This window comes from Panthera uncia, chromosome A2 (genome assembly GCF_023721935.1).
Source record: "Panthera uncia isolate 11264 chromosome A2, Puncia_PCG_1.0, whole genome shotgun sequence".
Lineage (NCBI taxonomy): Eukaryota > Metazoa > Chordata > Mammalia > Carnivora > Felidae > Panthera > Panthera uncia.
The window spans coordinates 154,837,780-154,856,199 of NC_064816.1; the positions used below are offsets into that span (position 1 = coordinate 154,837,780).

General features: G+C 41.6%; 1 protein-coding gene across 1 annotated transcript in view; it reads left to right on the forward strand.

The window, feature by feature from the left end:
• CNTNAP2 (contactin associated protein 2) overlaps positions 1-18,420 on the forward strand; it is a 1,963,583-nt gene that overhangs the window by 1,193,888 nt on the left and 751,275 nt on the right. Inside the window, exon 11 of the mRNA XM_049643059.1 lies at positions 8,510-8,616. Coding sequence (XP_049499016.1) covers positions 8,510-8,616 — 107 coding nt within the window. The remainder of the gene's footprint in view (positions 1-8,509; positions 8,617-18,420) is intronic.

Sequence of the window (18,420 nt, forward strand, 5' to 3'; positions counted from 1 at the left end):
CCCATGTCAGGCTCTGTGCTGACAGCTCGGAGCCTGGAGCCTGCTTCGGATTCTGTGTCCTCCCTCTGTCTCTGCCCCTCCCCTGCTTGCTCTCTCTCTCCTCTCTCTCTCTCAGTATAAATAAAAATAAACTTTAAAAAATATTTAATCACCCTAAATTCATAAAAAATAATTTTACAGTATCCTATAAAAGTTATTCATGCTATCTTTTCTTAATAAAAGAAACCTATAAACTTATGGGGTTTCATTCTTCCATTAGCCATTATTTTATTATTATTTTGATGTTTCTTGATTTTGATATTTCTTGATATTGATTGACTTGTCAAAATACTATCTTTGCTTGACCACTGGGCTTTGCCAAGTTTGGGTTTGCATTCTAATAGTTATATCAATATATAAAGACTTCACTCATTTTTTAGATTAAAGGGCTTATGTTGGATATGTGTTTCCTTCATCTACAAATAAGATGGCATTCTGGTATAGGTGGAGATTATGTAAATCCTTTGGTCAGACAGTTTGACTTTTTGTATAATGATATTATGTTTATGTGATAGATTTGAGAGAAATGGACCAGATAATCCACAACTCACTTAGAGTGCAGCAGTCTGAGACATTCTCTATGTCTGCATTCATATGCTATCAAAATGGTACTGAAAGCCATTTTCAACTATCTAAGTGGCCTGATAATTCACTTATTCAAAATACAGTCAATAATTATTTAATGAGTACCTACTCAGTGCCAGACAGAATTCTAGGCAATGGATAAAGAGTGGTCAAGAGACATAGTCCCTGCCATCAGGGAAAGCATAGTTCCATAAAGAAGCCTGGCAGGAAAGAAACCGACGCATATTTAATTAGAACTTGTGATAGATCAAAAAGAGAGTGTCTGGTGGTGGTAAGTACTTCATATTGGAAGGTCAGAGGAGACCCCTGAAGGTAAGAACTGAGGAAAACAAAAGAACCTTTTCTGTGATGGCTAGGGAAAAATACACGTCAGAAAAGAGGGAATATGTGCGCAAAGGTGTAAAGGAAAGAGTTTGAGCCACTGGTGAGTCAAAGGAGGGCAGGTGTCCCGAGAACATGGCGGGAGGAAGAAGAGCGGGAGATGATGGCCACAGAGAAGCAGGCAGAGGGGACTGTGCAGAGACGGACCAGTGCTCCAACGTTTCCCAGGTGAGACGAGAGTCCATCAGAGGCTTTCAAGAGTGGTGTGATATAATGCGGAAGTTCACTCTGGCCTTTCGATGAGAATAATTTAAAGCAAGGCAAGAATGGAAAAGGGCAGGAGGATGAGTAGGGAGGCATTGTGATCCAGGGAGAAGTGATGGTGGGTTGAAATGAGTGAGTAGAAACACAGAAAGTGGATAAATTTCGGGCAAGCTTTTGAATGTTAATTCACAAAGCTTTGCTGATGTTTGCTGTAGAAGCAGTAGAAAGGAGGCTGTGAAGAATAACTTTGGGTTTTCTGAGATGAGCGACCACGTACCTGGTGGTGCCATTAGCTGAGACGAGATTGAACGGGAGAGTGAGAAGGTGGGGGAGTACCCTGACCTCCTTTGTGATGCCTCTTACACGTCCGAGGGGCTGCTGTCGAGGAGCTGGTCAGATACACAGGTCTGAAGCTTTCCGTGGAAGTCTGAACCAGCGATAGAAGCTTGGAGCCACCCTAGGAAGAACCCAGGACCGAGCCCTGAGGACGTCAACACTTAACAGGCAGCGCGGATAAGGTGGGGACAGGAAACATTTGAGCAGATGGTCCAGGGCTGGTATGTTATCCAGGAACTAGACTCCTTAAAATTTTCCCTTCTTGTCCTCATGTGTTCACAGATGCCTGTTCCAGGTCTCACCATCCTAGGGTCATTTTAGGAAGGAGATCAGGAGTAACCGAAAAGCAAGAATAACGCGTGCCCTTTCCCTTTTGGGGCTTAACCCAGACAGTGCATACATCGATCAAGCTTAGTCACAGACCCCCTAAGTTAAAAGGAGCCTGGAAAATGGTATCTTTACCTGGATGGCTCTGTGTCAAGACACAAATTCTGTTGCTGTAAAAGCAGGGGGTCAAAGATTTTGGAGAACAATGTGCACTAGAGGTCGATGACCTCATTAAGAAGCCTGGTTCTTTACTTTTTGTCTCCTGGAGACTGGGCTAGTCTCCCTTCAAAAGCACATGGCCACATGAAAGACAGAAGATACCTGAACAAGATAACAGTTACTATAGGAAGCAAGAAAGAGGAAAGGGCTGTTGGCCAGACATCCACAACTTTCTGCTGTAATCCTCAACGTGGATGCAAGCTTTCTGCTCTGGCCAAACTCAACAATTCATTAATCTATGGCCACGTTTTGTATTTATTCATGCTGGTACAAGCTTTGGCTTTCCCTCCGTGTAGAAAGTTTCTCCTCCTCCTCTCGGGCTCATCTGAATCCGTGCTTTCTTCAGAGATTAACTTTTCCATAAATCTCAGTATACTCGTAGAATAGTGGTATATTATCTTAATTCGGTACCAATATTTTTAATATCAGACATAGATAGAGACCTGACTTGCCAATTACATTGTGATGAATAAATACAATTTCTTGAGGATGAAACTGCCTTTATTCTTTGTTTCCCCAGAGTTTGTTTTAGAGTGTCCTGACTCATTAAAAAGAGCTTACTGCTCTTTACCTAGGTTGAATACAAATGGACCTGGAAGGTGAAGGAACTAATGATCTTACTGGTCTCTCTTCGTGTGAGCCTGTGATCTCTTAAAAGACGTTTTATTCATAAATCATTGCGGAATACGTTGTAAAATTATAACTCAAAGTAAATTAACAAAGTAAAATAAAGTGGACTCAGGTTTATTACAATAGAAATGATTTTTAAGGTGCTTCTACAGTAAGGCTACAATTGATGGATATGGCTAGTCTAGAAACGTGTAATTGTTGGAAAGATGCGGACCAAATATGCTTGATTATTCTTAATGGAAACTTTGGGCATAATGTAGGAGGCATAATAAATATCTCTACATTTAAATATTTCCATAAATAAATGCTTGTTGAAGTAGCACCATCAATATAACATTAGGTTTTCTGGTTGTACAGCTATAAAATTAAGTTATGTAGCAATGAAATACTAAATTAGTTGCTGGAATTATGATTACTTCTCTATATAATTTCAGTTTGAACAGGGAAAAATGTAAGGCAGTGATATATACTCCACAGAGAGTATGCCTTCAACTAAAATTGAAATCTAATTAGTGTGAAAATACAAGTACTAAAATATTGTTGAGATCAATATTAAAGGTAATGCAGAAGAAAACTCTGCCATGATTGTGGAAATAGCTCTGAGAGCCAGGAGTATAAAAAACAGCATTTCAGCAAGCAAACTTTCTAAACGAATTGCCTGTCTTGATGAACAGATATGAAATTCTGCACCAAGATGAAAGAAAAAAATAAAATTCAAGAGGTAATTTACGCTGGGATGGCAATTTATAAATCGCTCTAAATATTTTCCAGTAGTTCACAAAATAACCTATACCCTGACCTGAAGTTTTCTTTTCTGAAGTCTAGAACAAGGCATATATAATGTCCCGGGATAAAATTTGTACTAATCTGAAAGCAAATGACATACTGCAGAACTGGCCCCTGTCCCATAACTAAGCAGGTGGGGGATCTCAGCTGACACAGAAGGAGAATGCGGAACTTAATTTTCAGGTCAAATGAAACTGCCTTTATATTCAGTGATCACTTTCTAGGAGTCATATGGGGTCTAAACTCGGGTTCTGAAATGATTAAACCGACTACATGAGATTAGGAGATGATTGTGTTGTTACTCTGAGTGGACAAGTGGCCTGAAATATCAAATTGGCCTCTCCCACTTGCTGTCTCTCCCCCACGCCCTCCCTCCTGGGGCTGCTTCTTCTCTTCTCCTCCAGATTCTTCCTTGAGCCCCTAGGTAGGAGGGACTAAATGCCCTCGAGTTTTTTAATTCACAGTGAGATCCTCTGACTACCTGCCTGAGCAGCCCTGGAAAGCAGGTTAGAAAGACAGGATCTCAGACTCCATCCCAGACTTAAGAAATCAGGATTTTCATTGTAACCAGATTTTCAAGTGACTCCTATATGCACGAACATTTGAGAACTTTTGTGTACCGGTAGTTCAGGATGTTAGTAACAGCAAGCCATTCTGAAAAACCCTCCACCGTTAATCATTAATTGGTATTGTGTGAACACATTTCAGAAAACCACTGTGTGGTTTTTATATTGGGTTCTTAATAATAACTATTAAGCACCGTAGAAAAAGAAAAGAAAACACTTTCGAAGTCCTTTGAAGACTACCATTGCATTCCATGATGCTGTCAGATTGACATTCTTTTCGATTTGAAATAAACTTTCTTCTGCTGTCTCTGTTAAAGTAGTATCCACAGAAGGGAGCCGTGACAAACAAACCTGGAACCATATGCAGTTTCTTCTATCTGTGAATACCATTTTTTCTCAATGCTTTGCCATTAAAATCGAGTGTAGAAATAAAAGAGATACTCAGGGTGAAATAAAACTACAACTGTCATCCATAACCCTAGACAGGATTGTTGCATCCATCCAAACAGCCACTTCGTCCGTAGTGATGGATTTTAGAGTAAGTAATCGTTATATATTTCAAGTTTCAAAGGTTAGCTTTTGTTTGTTTTCCATATCGTGGTATAAGTCACTGTTATTTGAAAAAAAAAATGCCTTCTGCTTCTGAAGCATTTTGGAAAGCATTGCTACGACTGGAGGGATGATTCAAGCTGGAAGAGTCTCGGGGACAGAGATAATTGGATGCATCACTTCCTCTGGAGCCCTTTGATCACAGCAAATTGACACTCGCCAACTTGTCCCATGCAGGGTCCTGATACTGCCCCCAAGTAGCTGTCCCGTAACCACAGTGGAGCCACTGGGACTCTCATTTGATGCAAATCAAACTTCCAACCTAGGACAAGCCATGAAACAAACTCTACATGTAACAGTTACCTCAAGCAAGAGTCTGGATGTAAGACTAAAATCATACATAACACCAATCCATAGTTCTCCCAGTAAAAGAGATGTTTCCTCCAAACTTACTTCTGTCCCTCGGTGTAACTTCACATTCGGCACCATTGTCCGTTACTTCGGTCAGTGGCCAGCAGGCATTTTCTGGGTAGATGAGGCACCTCATCATGCTGAGTCATAAGATGAAAATCCCTAACTGCAGAATCTCATGGTTTACAAGAGACAAGATGTTCAAACAATTACTAACCAATGTGATAATGGTGCATAGGACCTCTGCAAATGGTCTTGTGGGAGCATGGGAGAAGAAATAAACAGTCAGGAAGTGGGAGACTAGTTTAATTCATATTTTGTTTTGCTTGGTGACTGGCCCTAACATTTTTGTTTTAAATATAGTGGTAAAGTATTAGGGTTTGAAATTACATTTGAGTCAATTTGTTTGGAAATAAAACATCTCTCACCATCAAGAACTAAATGCCAGGGGCGCCTGGGTGGCTCAGTCGGTTAAGCATCTGACTCTGGATCTCCGCTCAGGTCACGATCTCACAGTTGGAGCCCTGTGTAGGGCTCTGTGCTGATGACTCCTTGGGGTGGAGCTCGCTTGGGGATTCTCTCTCTCCTTCTCTCTGCTCCTCCCTAGCCTGTGCGCTCTCTTTCTCCTCCTCTCCCTCTCTCTCTCAAAATAAATAAAACTTAATGTTTTTTCTTTAAAAAAAAAAAAGAAAAGAAAAGAACTAAATGCCAGTACCAGCAAAAGGATACTATCTGTTTAAAAAATGCAAGTTATAAGGAACAGACATTACCAAATGAGATATTAAAACCCCATTTAAATAAGAGACCACTTTTAAAGAAATCTTTAATACTGAATTTTAGGAGCATTCAGTCAATCTCACTTGATGGTTATACACTTCGCGTGTGTGTTTAAGTACATGGTAGTCTTTTTTATCATTGAGAGGTGGCTTCTCTGCTTTGTGCGTTATTTAGAGCACATTGAGATTCCGAGCTGGCTTTGCTTTGCAACTCAGTACACTTCTGCATCACTTCCTCCTGAATTAATTGATATAATGAGCTGATGTAAATTACTTTCACTATTAGACTGAGCTAATATTAACCCACAACCATTTAGAAAGTAAATATACCACACAAAGCCATATACACACTGAATTCCAAAATTAAGTACCAAGGATGTTTCTTTCGTTTTTCATAATTTTTGAGTGTCTATCCCATTGCTTTCTCTCATGATCTGGAGAATCAGGGCCTCTGCAGAGGCCCATGCCATGCCTCGGTGCCTGCGAGGGTACAGGAGGGCACGGTTCTCTGTCTGTGTCATCGCTTTCTCACTCTCTGCTGGGAAAATTTTCAACATGTTATTATAAAAATGCAGTGAAATGCTTTAAACTTCATATTTATTTATATTCTACCCATAGCTACTCTAATGTCAGTATTTCTATAGCATTTCCGATTCCTTTTGTAGTCACTAAATTCTGCCTGGCGTTGTATTTTGTGTGAATCCTATTCCCCACCTCCACCTAGGTCATAAGGTCTTTGGAGAAGGACCCTCCTTAAAGCCTTGAAAACACCAAGCCCAAATTCGTATGAAATACAAGTGCCTTTTAAGGTAGACTGAATTTTCCACACCCACCCTTCCCCCATGATAATCCAGCATTTCTTGCTTCTGTTGTATTTTCCCCCAGCAATGCTCTTTCTCTCCGTTCTCTTATAATCTTGTCTGTTCATTGAGGCTCTACCTAAAAGCTTTATATTGTGCCCCAGATCTACATATGATCCCTCATGTGAAACTCCATCATGCATCATTTGCCCCTGCACTATGGCACTTTTCATTTCCATCTTACATCATAGTTTTCATATATACAATATATTTACTTTTATAGGCTGTGAGTTCTTGAAATCTTACTTGCCTTCTATTCCCATGCGCTATGCACATAGCAAGTGTTCAGTGAATGTGTGTTGCGTCACTAAAGGTTTGCAAAGAGTTGTAGGGGACCACGTTCCTACATAAGAATGGGAGGTTCAATGCCAGATGGAATTATGCCTGCTGTGGGTTTAGGCATGACTGAGGGTAAATCAAGAATGGGGGGATGAAGAATGCTGTCTCTGAGACCAGCCCTATCAAATTTCACAGCAGGAAGCTACCAGGGCATTATGACTCAGGGGTCCCATGCAGTGTGGGTCCCTCTCAGTCCATTGCCTGTGATCCACTATGATAGATTCTATTGTTTTAACCTGGGTAGACATTTCCGTTTTAGACAGTTTCTTATTAAAATCTTGAAATCTTTTGTGAATGGTAATGCGGAGTAATGCCTTTGTTATCTGTGAGCATCTTAACCAGAATTACAAAGAATCAGGTTTTCGGGAAGTTGAAGAAAAGAATTGGTGGGAAGAATAAGGCAGTAGGACCAGGAGGAAGTAAAGAGTCTGCTACTGAAACAGGAGTGTTTCTGAACAGATTTCAACCTCACTGTAGTGAGAATACAGGCAAGCTAGGAAATTATGCCCTCGACGTTGCAGTCCAAATATTTGTAGCTCCCCTATGCTGTCCCTCTATTTCCTGCCTGTTAGTTATCTAGTCTATGCGTATTACCTCCATACCTTATAGCTACTTATAGGGTAGGTAAAATTACTCCGTATTTCAAAAGAGAAATTGATATTAAGAAAGGTTAGGGGCGCCTGGGTGGCTCAGTGGGTTAAGCGTCCGACTTCAGCTCAGGTCATGATCTTGTGGTCTGTGAGTTCGAGCCCTAGTCAGGTTCTGTGCTGACAGCTCAGAGCCTGGAGCCTGCTTTCGATTCTGTGTCTCCCCCTCTCTCTACGCCTACCCCACTTGTGCTCTCTCTCTCTCTCAAAAAAATAAATAAACATTAAAAGTAAAAGGTTAACTTACGTAGCCACAACTGGCTCTATCATAAATAGAAAGACAAAGATTTCAACATGAAACCCACGTTTTCCCCTATATTATGCTTGATGTTTTGGATACGTGGCTTTCATTCACCAGCTGGACACAGGGGGAGAAGTACAGAAGAGTTAGCAGTCTTTTCTTGCTGTTGCCATGGCATTTCAAAAACTCAAACTGCTATGAAAAACTCAGTGTCACCCCTTTCTGACTTGGTATTGGCCTTGATAAAGAAGAAGACAGGAAACAAGATGGCTAACCTACCTTTCACCAGGAGGAAATCCAGCTAGTGACTTTTTTTGTGTGCAAAGGCAAAATAAAATGAATCTGTGCTATGCAAATGAGTCTCTCCACTGTTTGTTAATTTCTACTGTTTACTCAAAAAATGGGAAACACCAGGCTTGTGATACATCATCTTTTGTGCGCCTGGCACCTTCCATCATGGATCATATTAATCTGCTTAAACTAACAAGGATTAATTGCCTGGGTAAGTCAACCTGGCATTGAAATGATATATTGCCCAGACGGCTTGGAATTTGGCCACTCATAAATCTCATTCGTGTGTTGGTTCATTTCGGTTTGTCTCTTTCTCTGACAGATGTGTGCCCAATCACTGCGAGCATGGCGGGAAGTGCTCGCAAACATGGCACAGCTTCCAGTGCGCTTGCGAGGAGACGGGGTATAGTGGAGCCACCTGCCACAACTGTGAGTGCCTCTCCCTCTCCCTCTGGCCTCGTAATTGCACGCAGACCCCGGGTCCTCTGCATGCACCCACTGGTCAGCTGCTTCTAAGGAACCCAGATTGTGTTGTCGCATCCTGACAACAGTTCCCAGTTGTCAAGATACATTCTGTCTTGCCTGATGACTCCAAAAAGAAGGACCCACGCGTCCAGTGTTCCGTAAACATGGTTGGGAAGGGAAGGCTGATCTTGGATTTGCCTCTGTGTGTCTAAGCCATGTCTGGATATTTTGGGAAATTGTGTTAGTGTAATGTATCTGACGGGTCCTCATTTATCAGTTCATCAGAGAGGCAGACACAGTATAATTTGAACCTTCAGTGTCTGGACAGGAGTCGTCTCATGCCCCGTCACAACTGTTTGGCCACATTTTTCAGATCAGAAAAATAAGTTAGAAAGTGGAACAAAGCCCATTAAGCTCTATATCTAAAACAAGAATCCAAGAAGGCAAGTTGTTTTTCTAGATATTAAAAGTAAAAAGCGGCACGTAAAATGACTAGTAAAACACAGATGTGCCTTGTGTTACATAATCGCTTTATGCTGTAAAGTTAAAGATTATATTTTTTTGTGATCCAAGAATATTTTTAAATGAATGTGAACTCTATATTTGCGACATTAATTTTCCAAAAATGCACGGCTATTTAGAAATCCCTTTTGGAAGCAGATTTGGCATACAATGTATAGTTGAAAGAAGTCCATTGTCTGCAGTGTGTGTGTGTGTGTGTGTGTGTGTGTGTGTGTGTGCGCGCGCGCGCGCGCGCGCATGCATGCGTAGGGAGAAAGGAAGCAGGGGAGAGAAAGAGATTCTGTCTTCTTCAGTCTCTTCCTAATATGCTGAAAAACTGAGAATCTAATATCTAAACCCTCTAATTACACAGACTTCTTTCATTTCACTTCATTTTTAGGAAACAATGACACAAATATCAGAGAAGAGTTCTAGGGTTAATAAAATGCAGTACAGCTCTCTGAGCCTTTCATATCATTATTTGTAGCAAAAGTTAGAAATTGTGTTCAGAATAGAAGACTTCAACAGAGAAAAATGTAATTTATTGTCTTGCGCTTACAATTGTGTTTAGAAAGTTGCTCAAAAACAAGAGACAAAAATGATCCTAGAAAAATTAACATTAACAGTAAGATATACAAGAAAATAAAAACAGATAGTAGGGCACCTGGGTGGCTTAGTCGGTTACGTGTCCAACTCTTGACTTTGGCTCAGGTCATGATTTCACAGTTCGTAAGTTCAAGCCCCACGTCGGGCTCTGCACTGACGGTGCAAAGTCTGCTTGGGATTCTCTCTCTCCCTCACTCTCTACCTCACTCTCTACCTCTCCCCTGTTCTTTCTCTCCCTCTGAAAATAAATAAATAAACTTAAAAAAAAAGATAGTAATTTGGTTATCATTAAAGTCTATATAGGTATAGGGAAAAGTAATGAATAAAAAACGAAACTGATATTGAAAGTAGTTACAGTAAAGGAATTATATAACTAAAGTTGCCCCTTGCCAATCATGCCAAAATGTTAAGTTTCAGTCTGTGATATTCATTATATGATAAACAATGCTTGAGTTAGGTAACTTGGATACAACTACGCACATTCACTCCACCAGCATGATTTATATATTGTGACATATATACCACTATTCACTATAAGGGATCTTTTTCCTAAATATGAAAATTCTAACTAAAGACAAAGAACCAGAAATTGGTGGTTATGACAAGGGGTTCCTAACTCCAGTGACCACTTTGATATTGTACTGGAAAGCAAGAGGCACCTGGGTGTCTCAGTCGGCTAAGCGTCCGACTTCGGCTCAGGTCATGATCTCACGGTTTGTGAGTTCGAGCCCTGCATCAGGCTCTGTACTGACAGCTCAGAGCCTGGAGCCTGCTTCTGAGTCTGTGTCTCCTTTCTTTCTGAGTCTGTGTCCTCTTTCTCTGCCCCTCCCCCACTCATGCTCTGTCTCTCTCAAAAATAAATAAACATTTTAAAAAAAGGAAATAATTATTTTTATAGCTGCTTCCATTTAAAGACACAGCAAAGAAAAAGAGATTTTAAAAATATTTAATTTGTTTTAAATTTAAGTATATGGTACAGGTTGGATAGTTGAGGTTTTCTTTGTTTGTTTGCTTTTAAAGAGTAATGACTCCAAGTATTAGAAATGTCCTGAGAGTATTTACATAAAAGAGGGAAATGATCTCCTCCCAGGTGCTCATTTCTACCTGTTCATTATTTCACTTTTGTATCTGTAAAAGTAGAGTCATTCTTTTAAACATAACCTGATCTCTGCTGGTCTTCTCTAAGTGAAACTGAAATCTTGAAAATCAAGTGTGTGCGTAGAGGTTAGAAGACCACCGTGCCTAATTAGAGAAAGTGGTCACTGACACTATTTTGTGGTGAAAAATATTTATCTTGTACCTTATTGAAGGCTATATGCTTCCAAATAAACTGAAAGGCTTGATTTATCTCTTAGTTACTCCCATGGATCCATTCAAAATCAGAAGGGTCTGGTCCAGCAAGAATAATGTGAAAATATATAGTATATGCCATTCAGTTTGATACAGAATGAACGACATTGCATCTGGCCTCAGTGATGGCACTCATAGCAAGAGCATTGAGGTCCAAAGAAACTGGCTTCCGATGCTGGCTAGCTAACTACAAGATTACCGTGCCTTGTGCCTTTGTGGTGAGTCATTTCACTTCTCGTAGAAGTCACTTCACTTCTTCCTCTTGGCTAAATAGCTACCGAGGTCTCTTACAGTTCTAAAGCCAGTGAGCTGAGTCTTTCTGCTGCTTTTTTGTGCTCTGTGGTTTTGAACTTTGTTATTGTTATGAAATAATTTAGCTTGTTATTGCCTGCAGAGGACCAAGGATCCCTTTTGAAAAAAAGGACTTATGGTAATTTTATTACAGTACTACTTTTAAAGGGAAAAACAAAAACCGCTAACTAAAATCTAGAGCATAGTATAACTAAATATTTAGTAGAGCTTCAAACATTACAGCTGGGCTACTATTTCTACACATTTTCACCTCGGGTCTTGGGTTGCTCAGGGTGACATAACTATTTCTCAGAAGACCGGTGATCATCCAGGCCAGAGGCTGGAAGATCCAAGATGGAACCGGGAAGCCCTTCTATGATAGGTCACACTGCCTGAGTTTGAACCTGGCCCTATCTCTTACTTACTTGTAACCTTGGGCACTCAGACTCTTTGAGCTCCGGTGTGAAATGGGTGCAGTGACCCTTGTAAAGCCATCCTAAGATTGAATGACGTGGTTTATGGAAGGCACTGAGAAGAGTTTCAGCAACATTAGTAATCAGCAAATTTTCACTAATTCATCCCTTTTAGGGCAAACATCCTCTGATCTGAACTTCTGCATCAGTAACTGACCACATCCCATAACTGGTCACTTAATCTCATACTCCTATTCATTGTCGTCATTCTCATGGCAGAGTGGGTTTCAAGTGAGTGATTTCCATAGTTTTCTCTTTTTTCCAGAAGAATTGAAGAAAATTAAAAGGGACCCGTATCTGTCTGTTGGTGTGTTTATATGTGGAGAATTTATCTTCAAGTACATTTTGCGTGTGGCTCAGAGGCTTGTCATTTACAAACCACTGTCCTGAGGAGCCAGGATGCCACCCTTTGGATGAGGAAATGCCCCAGGGAAAGCCAAAGGTCAGATCAATTGCAGGAAAGGGCAACCCGGTGTTTGTTCTCCTAAACACCAAAGAGGTTAGTTTGTGACCAAATCATGCAAATACATTAACCTGTTGCTGTTTTATCTTTTTAATTTTTTTTTAATGTTTGTTTATTTTTGAGACAGAGACAGAGCGTGAGCAGGGGAGGGGCATAGACTGAGAGAGGGAGACACAGAATCCGAAACAGGCTCCAGGCTCTGAGCTGTCAGCACAGAGCCCAACGTGGGGCTCGAACCCACGAACTGTGAGATCATGACCTGAGCCAAAGTCAGACGGTTAACCTGACTTTGGGTTAGCGTCCAGTCAGGGGTGACTGAGCCACCCAGGCACCCCTGTTTTATCTTTTTAAATTTTCTTATGCAGATACATATTCCATTCTCAATGAATTTGTAACTTACTAGTAGCACATAGAAACTTAAAATTGCATCAAAGAGGTTAGAATGATCGTGTTGAATAGTTCATCTATTGTTTGTTATATTGACTTACCTTCACCCTCTCAAAAGTATAAGAGTGTGTCTTTCTTGTGAGCGAAGCTTCATGTTGATAGTTACAGTCTTTGTCTCTTCCTGGTGCTTTATAGACCCTTCCAATTGTTCTGCAAGCTTGCTTTCCAATGCTTCAAGTGCTCTTTAAGATCCAATAATCATCTCATGTTTTCCATATGTGTTCCTTACTCTTTGTAATTATGGTGCTCACCTACATAAATTAAATCCAAAAGGCAATCCCTTATCTCAGGGCTTGGTAGATAGATTTTTTCTCATGCTTCTGGAGCCTATCTTTGGCCTCAGTCCTTCTACATATGATATCAACCTCTTAATCAGAACTGCCCCCCAAATCCCCAGAATATTCTCGGTAATATGAAAGCTGTTGGCTATCTTCCTAAGCAAGAGAACATTGGACAGATATAAACAGTGTTTGGTGCTGAACATTTAGAAGAATTATTAATACCAGATCTTCATTCTCAGAGAAAATCTTCTTGCAATTTTTTGTATGAAAAGAGAGATCTCACCTTGCACAGATAAATAAACATTACTGTTTCTAGACGTAGTAAGAGGAGATAAATGGAATGACCTACACAGATATCTTCCAATTTAAAAATTATGTGATTTCTGAGTTCTGAGATCCTAAGAAGGAACAGGGTCTGATGTTGCCCCCCAAATGCAAAAGTAAAGTTTTTACTAGCCAAATAGCACACGCCATGTTCTTTATAATCCAGGATACCCGTAAGTGATTGAATTCAAAGCATAATTAAAAAAAGAAATTAATCTTACCTGCTTTAGTCACACTAACCTAGGGGATAAACACCTAGATTTATTGGCTATGGGAAATTTTGTGCCTCCATCTGTTTGGAACGACCGCAGACTTAGGAATCCATGACGACACCTTGGAATTTGAACATTGCACCCCACCTCTCCCCCTCAAGAAGACATTCACTGCATATAATCATGTCCTTACAGAATTGGAATCCATCGGGGCACCTGGGTGGTTCAGTCGGTTGAGTGTCCAACTTCTGCTCAGGTGATGATCTCATGGTCTGTGAGTTCGAGCCCAGCTGGCTCGAGTTCTGTGAGTTCTGGGCTGATGGCTCAGAGCCTGGAGTCTGCTTTGTATTCTATGTTTCCCTCTGTCTCTACTCCTCCCCCGTGCTCACTCACTCTCTCTGTCTCTTGCTCGCTCTCTCTCTCTCTCTCTCTCTCTCTCTCTCTCTTAGAAGTAAACAAACATTGGGGCACCTGGGTAGCTCAGTCAGGTGAGCGTCCAACTTCGGCTCAGGTCATGATCTCATGATTCGTGAGTTTGAGCCCCGCATCGGGCTCTGTGCTGACAGCTCGGAGCCTGGAGCCCGCTTCGGATTCTGTGTCTCCCTCTCTTTCTGCCCCTCTCTTGCCCATGCTTGCTCTCTATCTCTCTCTCTTAAAAATAAACATGAAAAAATTTTTTAAAAGAATTGGAATCCATCCCTCCGCTATAAATTTAACTGGCTTATACAGACCTATGTAGTATGGCTAAGTTTTTAACCTGATTTTCCACCATACTTTTCCTCACTTTCTCCCTTCTGGTCTTTTTGGCCTCCTTTCAGTTTTTCACGAATGCCCTGTATCCTCACACTGTTCCCTCTGCCCCACCACTGCTGCCACTACAGGACTTTGGCACATCTTCCCTCTCTGCTTTATCAGGTACGTTCTACTCATCCTTCAAATCTCAGTTCAGTAGCCACCTCCTTAAGGAAGCTTTCTGTGAACCTGTAATTGGGCCAAACCCTCTTATTCTAAGATATATCTTAGCACAGTGATGATGGTGATTCGACATTTATTATTTGTGATTCTTTAATACCATCTGTCACTTCCAGAGGCCCATAATATCTCAGAGGAGACCGTGCCAGGCTCTGTTCACCATTTTATTCCCAGGGCCTGCCCCGCATATAGTATGTGCTCAGTGAATGTGCCCTGAGTCAAAGAGCGAACGAATGGCAGAGAAGGTACAAAGCATCAATAGCTTTTTAAAGATCACTGTCCTTGGGGCGCCTGGGTGGCTCAGTCGGTTAAGCGTCCTACTTCAGCCCGGGTCACGATCTCGCGGTCCGTGAGTTCGAGCCCCGCGTCGGGCTCTGGGCTGATGGCTCGGAGCCTGGAGCCTGCTTCCGATTCTGTCTCCCTCTCTTTCTGCCCCTCCCCCGTTCATGCTCGGTCTCTCTCTGTCTCAAAAATAAATAAACCTTAAAAAAAATTAAAAAAAAAAAAAAGATCACTGTCCTTTATGCAAATTCATGAAGATAGCTAAAGTATGAAGAGAGACAAAAGCTAAAGGGACAAAGGAAAACAGGAGGGCAGGTAATACAAGAGGGGTTTGCGGAAGGCTGAGGGGGTAGTGATGGTAATAACAGTAGGAACAACCACCAGCGGTATAAAGTTATAAAAAATTATATGGAAGAAGTCAGTACATGGGCACAGAAACCTGCACGTTTCAGATAATCATGAGGAAAACACTGCGATGTGCATGTGAAGGCATGTTCACCAAAGCAGCTTGCCGGAATGTGTAATTACATGCAAAGTCAGTTGCAACCAGAAAAATGATCTCTTATTTAAAATAAGGTGCAGTCGCCTAATGTACTGGCTGGTGTCTGAGCTACCGTGAAATAGATGCAGGTGCGTTGAAATGTGGACAAGTGAGTGACAAACGTGTTTAAACCTGGGGTGAGATGTGAATAAGATGACCACGGTCCTTTTACTCATCAGGTAATATCACATGTCTATTCTTGCTACCAGAAAATTACAGAGAAGGAAAAGAACTCAGGATTTGAAATTCGATGCTGTGATGTCAAATCCTCAGGCTGTAGAGCCAGCCTTCCCTCTCCGTTAGCAGCGTTTTCCCAGGTGGACGACAGCAATTCTCTCCCAAACCTGTGAGTCGTCTGTTTCCTCGACCCCCGTAGCATGTTAGTATGAATGTCACTTACACCCTTAAAGGGTGAAGCAAACTCTCAGGACACGCTGCTGGCCGCTGACAGAGAAGCGTTGGCCTGAACCTGCTTCCACTTTCTTCCCCTCCCTCTCTGCTATCTTGGCTTTGGGTTTTGGACGGTCACTTACCCTGTCTGAACTCAAGTTCGCTCCGGGACATTCAGTGAAATATTGGCTCTTAAAATGCTTTTTTGTAAACTTAGAAAATACTTGGCATCATTTTGTAAACTTTATTGTATATGCCACCACGTCTTTAGAAACAGCCAGCAAAAGTTTTGTCTGATCACAGGTAGCCTAAGGTTACGGGGCACTGACATAGTTGATTCCCAAGGAAAAGATCCGAGGATGTCTCAATATTTAAGCCCATGATCACCGAAAAGCTAAAAGGCTTTATTAGCAACTATAATAGCTACGCAGGCTGATTTGCACGTGCAGGGTGAGTCTGCTCTTTCTGACCTGGACGCAGCATCTGGTTAGGTAACCAGATCGCACTTCTCTGCTATCAGGTGGACACTTAATTACCAGTCTTCCAGCTTTCCCTCCCTCTCATCCTTTTCATCCTGCACCATGACCTACTTCAGATGCTCCGTGTGTCTCTGTCATTAAGGGATATGTCCTTGTCATTAAGGAGTGGCTCTAGGGCACAACCACAGAACTGTGGGACACATACGTCTATACTCCTACCATCGCGTATTCCTTCTTTGTCCATTCACCGCCAGTGTGGTGAGAGTGGACTGCATTCTGCATACGGGAACGTGGAGTAGAGAAAGAAGAGGGGAGTATGTGGGACTGGGTGGCTCAGTCAGGTAAGCGTCCAACTCTTGATTTCAGCTCAGGTCATGATCTCACAGTCATGAGTTCGGGCTCCCCTTCCAGCTCTGTTTTGATGGTACGGAGTCTGCTCGGGATTCTTTCTCTGCCCCTCCCCTCTGCTCTCTCTCTCTTTCTCTCGCTCGCTTTCTCTCTCAAAACAAATAAATAAACTTTCAAAAAACAAAACAACAACAAAAAAAATAAAAGCCCTTGTGATCATAACTCATTTACACATCTTTGGCACATTGAGATTGTGAACTAAGGATAAATTGTGTCGCATGTCTACCTCTTATGGTCTAAGTTGCCACTTTTCATTTTACAAAGTATGTATAGGTGTAATCATATGGAAAAATGACTTAATATCTTATCACAAATACTTTGTAGTCGTAAGCAATTGTTTCACCTTTTCAGATTATATTGGCAGATTATCTCTCCATTTTTTTCCGGACTTTTTTCTTACCCGACGGATGGAGAGAGATAGGAGTGAGGAGGAAACGGCTCCAGCAAGGTGTTGGGTGGGGGGCGGTCTGGTTTTCATGGAACACGCACAATTGAAATGACAGTGAGCCCTTGCTCAGTTGTGTGTATTCTCTAGGTGAGAAGCTCACTTTCTCACCAAAGCCGAAGCATCTGGGGAGAGAGGGAAAGGAAGGGAGCAGTGGTGTCCACTTCCTGAAATCACACTGACTTACAAGAAGAAGTCCCCTCTCTCAGATTTTCACCCGGCATCCGCAGATAAAGGAAGACGGAGAGAAACGGGAGAGAGCGACCTCTGTAGAAATGTTGGAAGGGGATTTTTAGAGGCCATTCTGCCTTTCAGCCACAACCAAATAAATTACATTGGATTAAAATAGTGCAGGTCATTTGGAGAAACACAGCCCAAGGACCTTTACATTTCTAAGGCAGCCCAAATTTCAAATTAATCCCTTCTTTTATGCCTTGCTTTGGAAAGATGGCTGAGATTAAACCTAGGAAGAAAGGATTTAATTTCAGTTTTACAAAGACTTTTTCAATAGTTTCAAAAATATATCATTCTCTTTGAATAAAAAGCCTCTGCAAAAAGTTGATCTGTGAATGCATATTAAAAAGCAGCCTGCCATAGAGACTGAGCTCTGATCCTATGAACTGCTCGGAGGCTATAAAATGCCAGTGCTAGGTCTTGAGGGAGTTGACATTATTCATTAAACTCTGTAGTTTGAATCCCAGGGACTGTCTCAGCCGAGGCTCAGAGTAAAGAGAAAAAGGAATGGAAAACACTCACCTCGACATCTTTGCCAGGTTCAGTTAGGGAAAGGGAGATAGAGGGGAGGCCTGATTATTGGCAGATAAAGAAGGAACCTTCACAGACTCTTGTATCTACTCAAAAAACAAGAAAGGAGAATTAAAGTTAAATATGGTATGTGCCTCTCCTTTGATCCTTTAAACATCTCCCAAACCAAACGATTTCTTGCTTTCATATTGACATTAGTCACTCTGCCCCTACTGTAAGACTTGAGCTTTACAAACTCGGAGTAGAGGATTACCTCTAATATATAGGTGGTCCCGGTTCATTCAATAATATTATATGTCCATTTTGTAGGTAACACAGTATGCGGATTTCAGAAATACAGACAAGGGCCTGCTTCCTTATGAAGCAGACACACTGGTTAAAAAAGGAAGACAGGGGCGCCTGGGTGGCGCAGTCGGTTAAGCGTCCGACTTCAGCCAGGTCACAATCTCGCGGTCTGTGAGTTCGAGCCCCGCGTCAGGCTCTGGGCTGATGGCTCGGAGCCTGGAGCCTGTTTCCGATTCTGTGTCTCCCTCTCTCT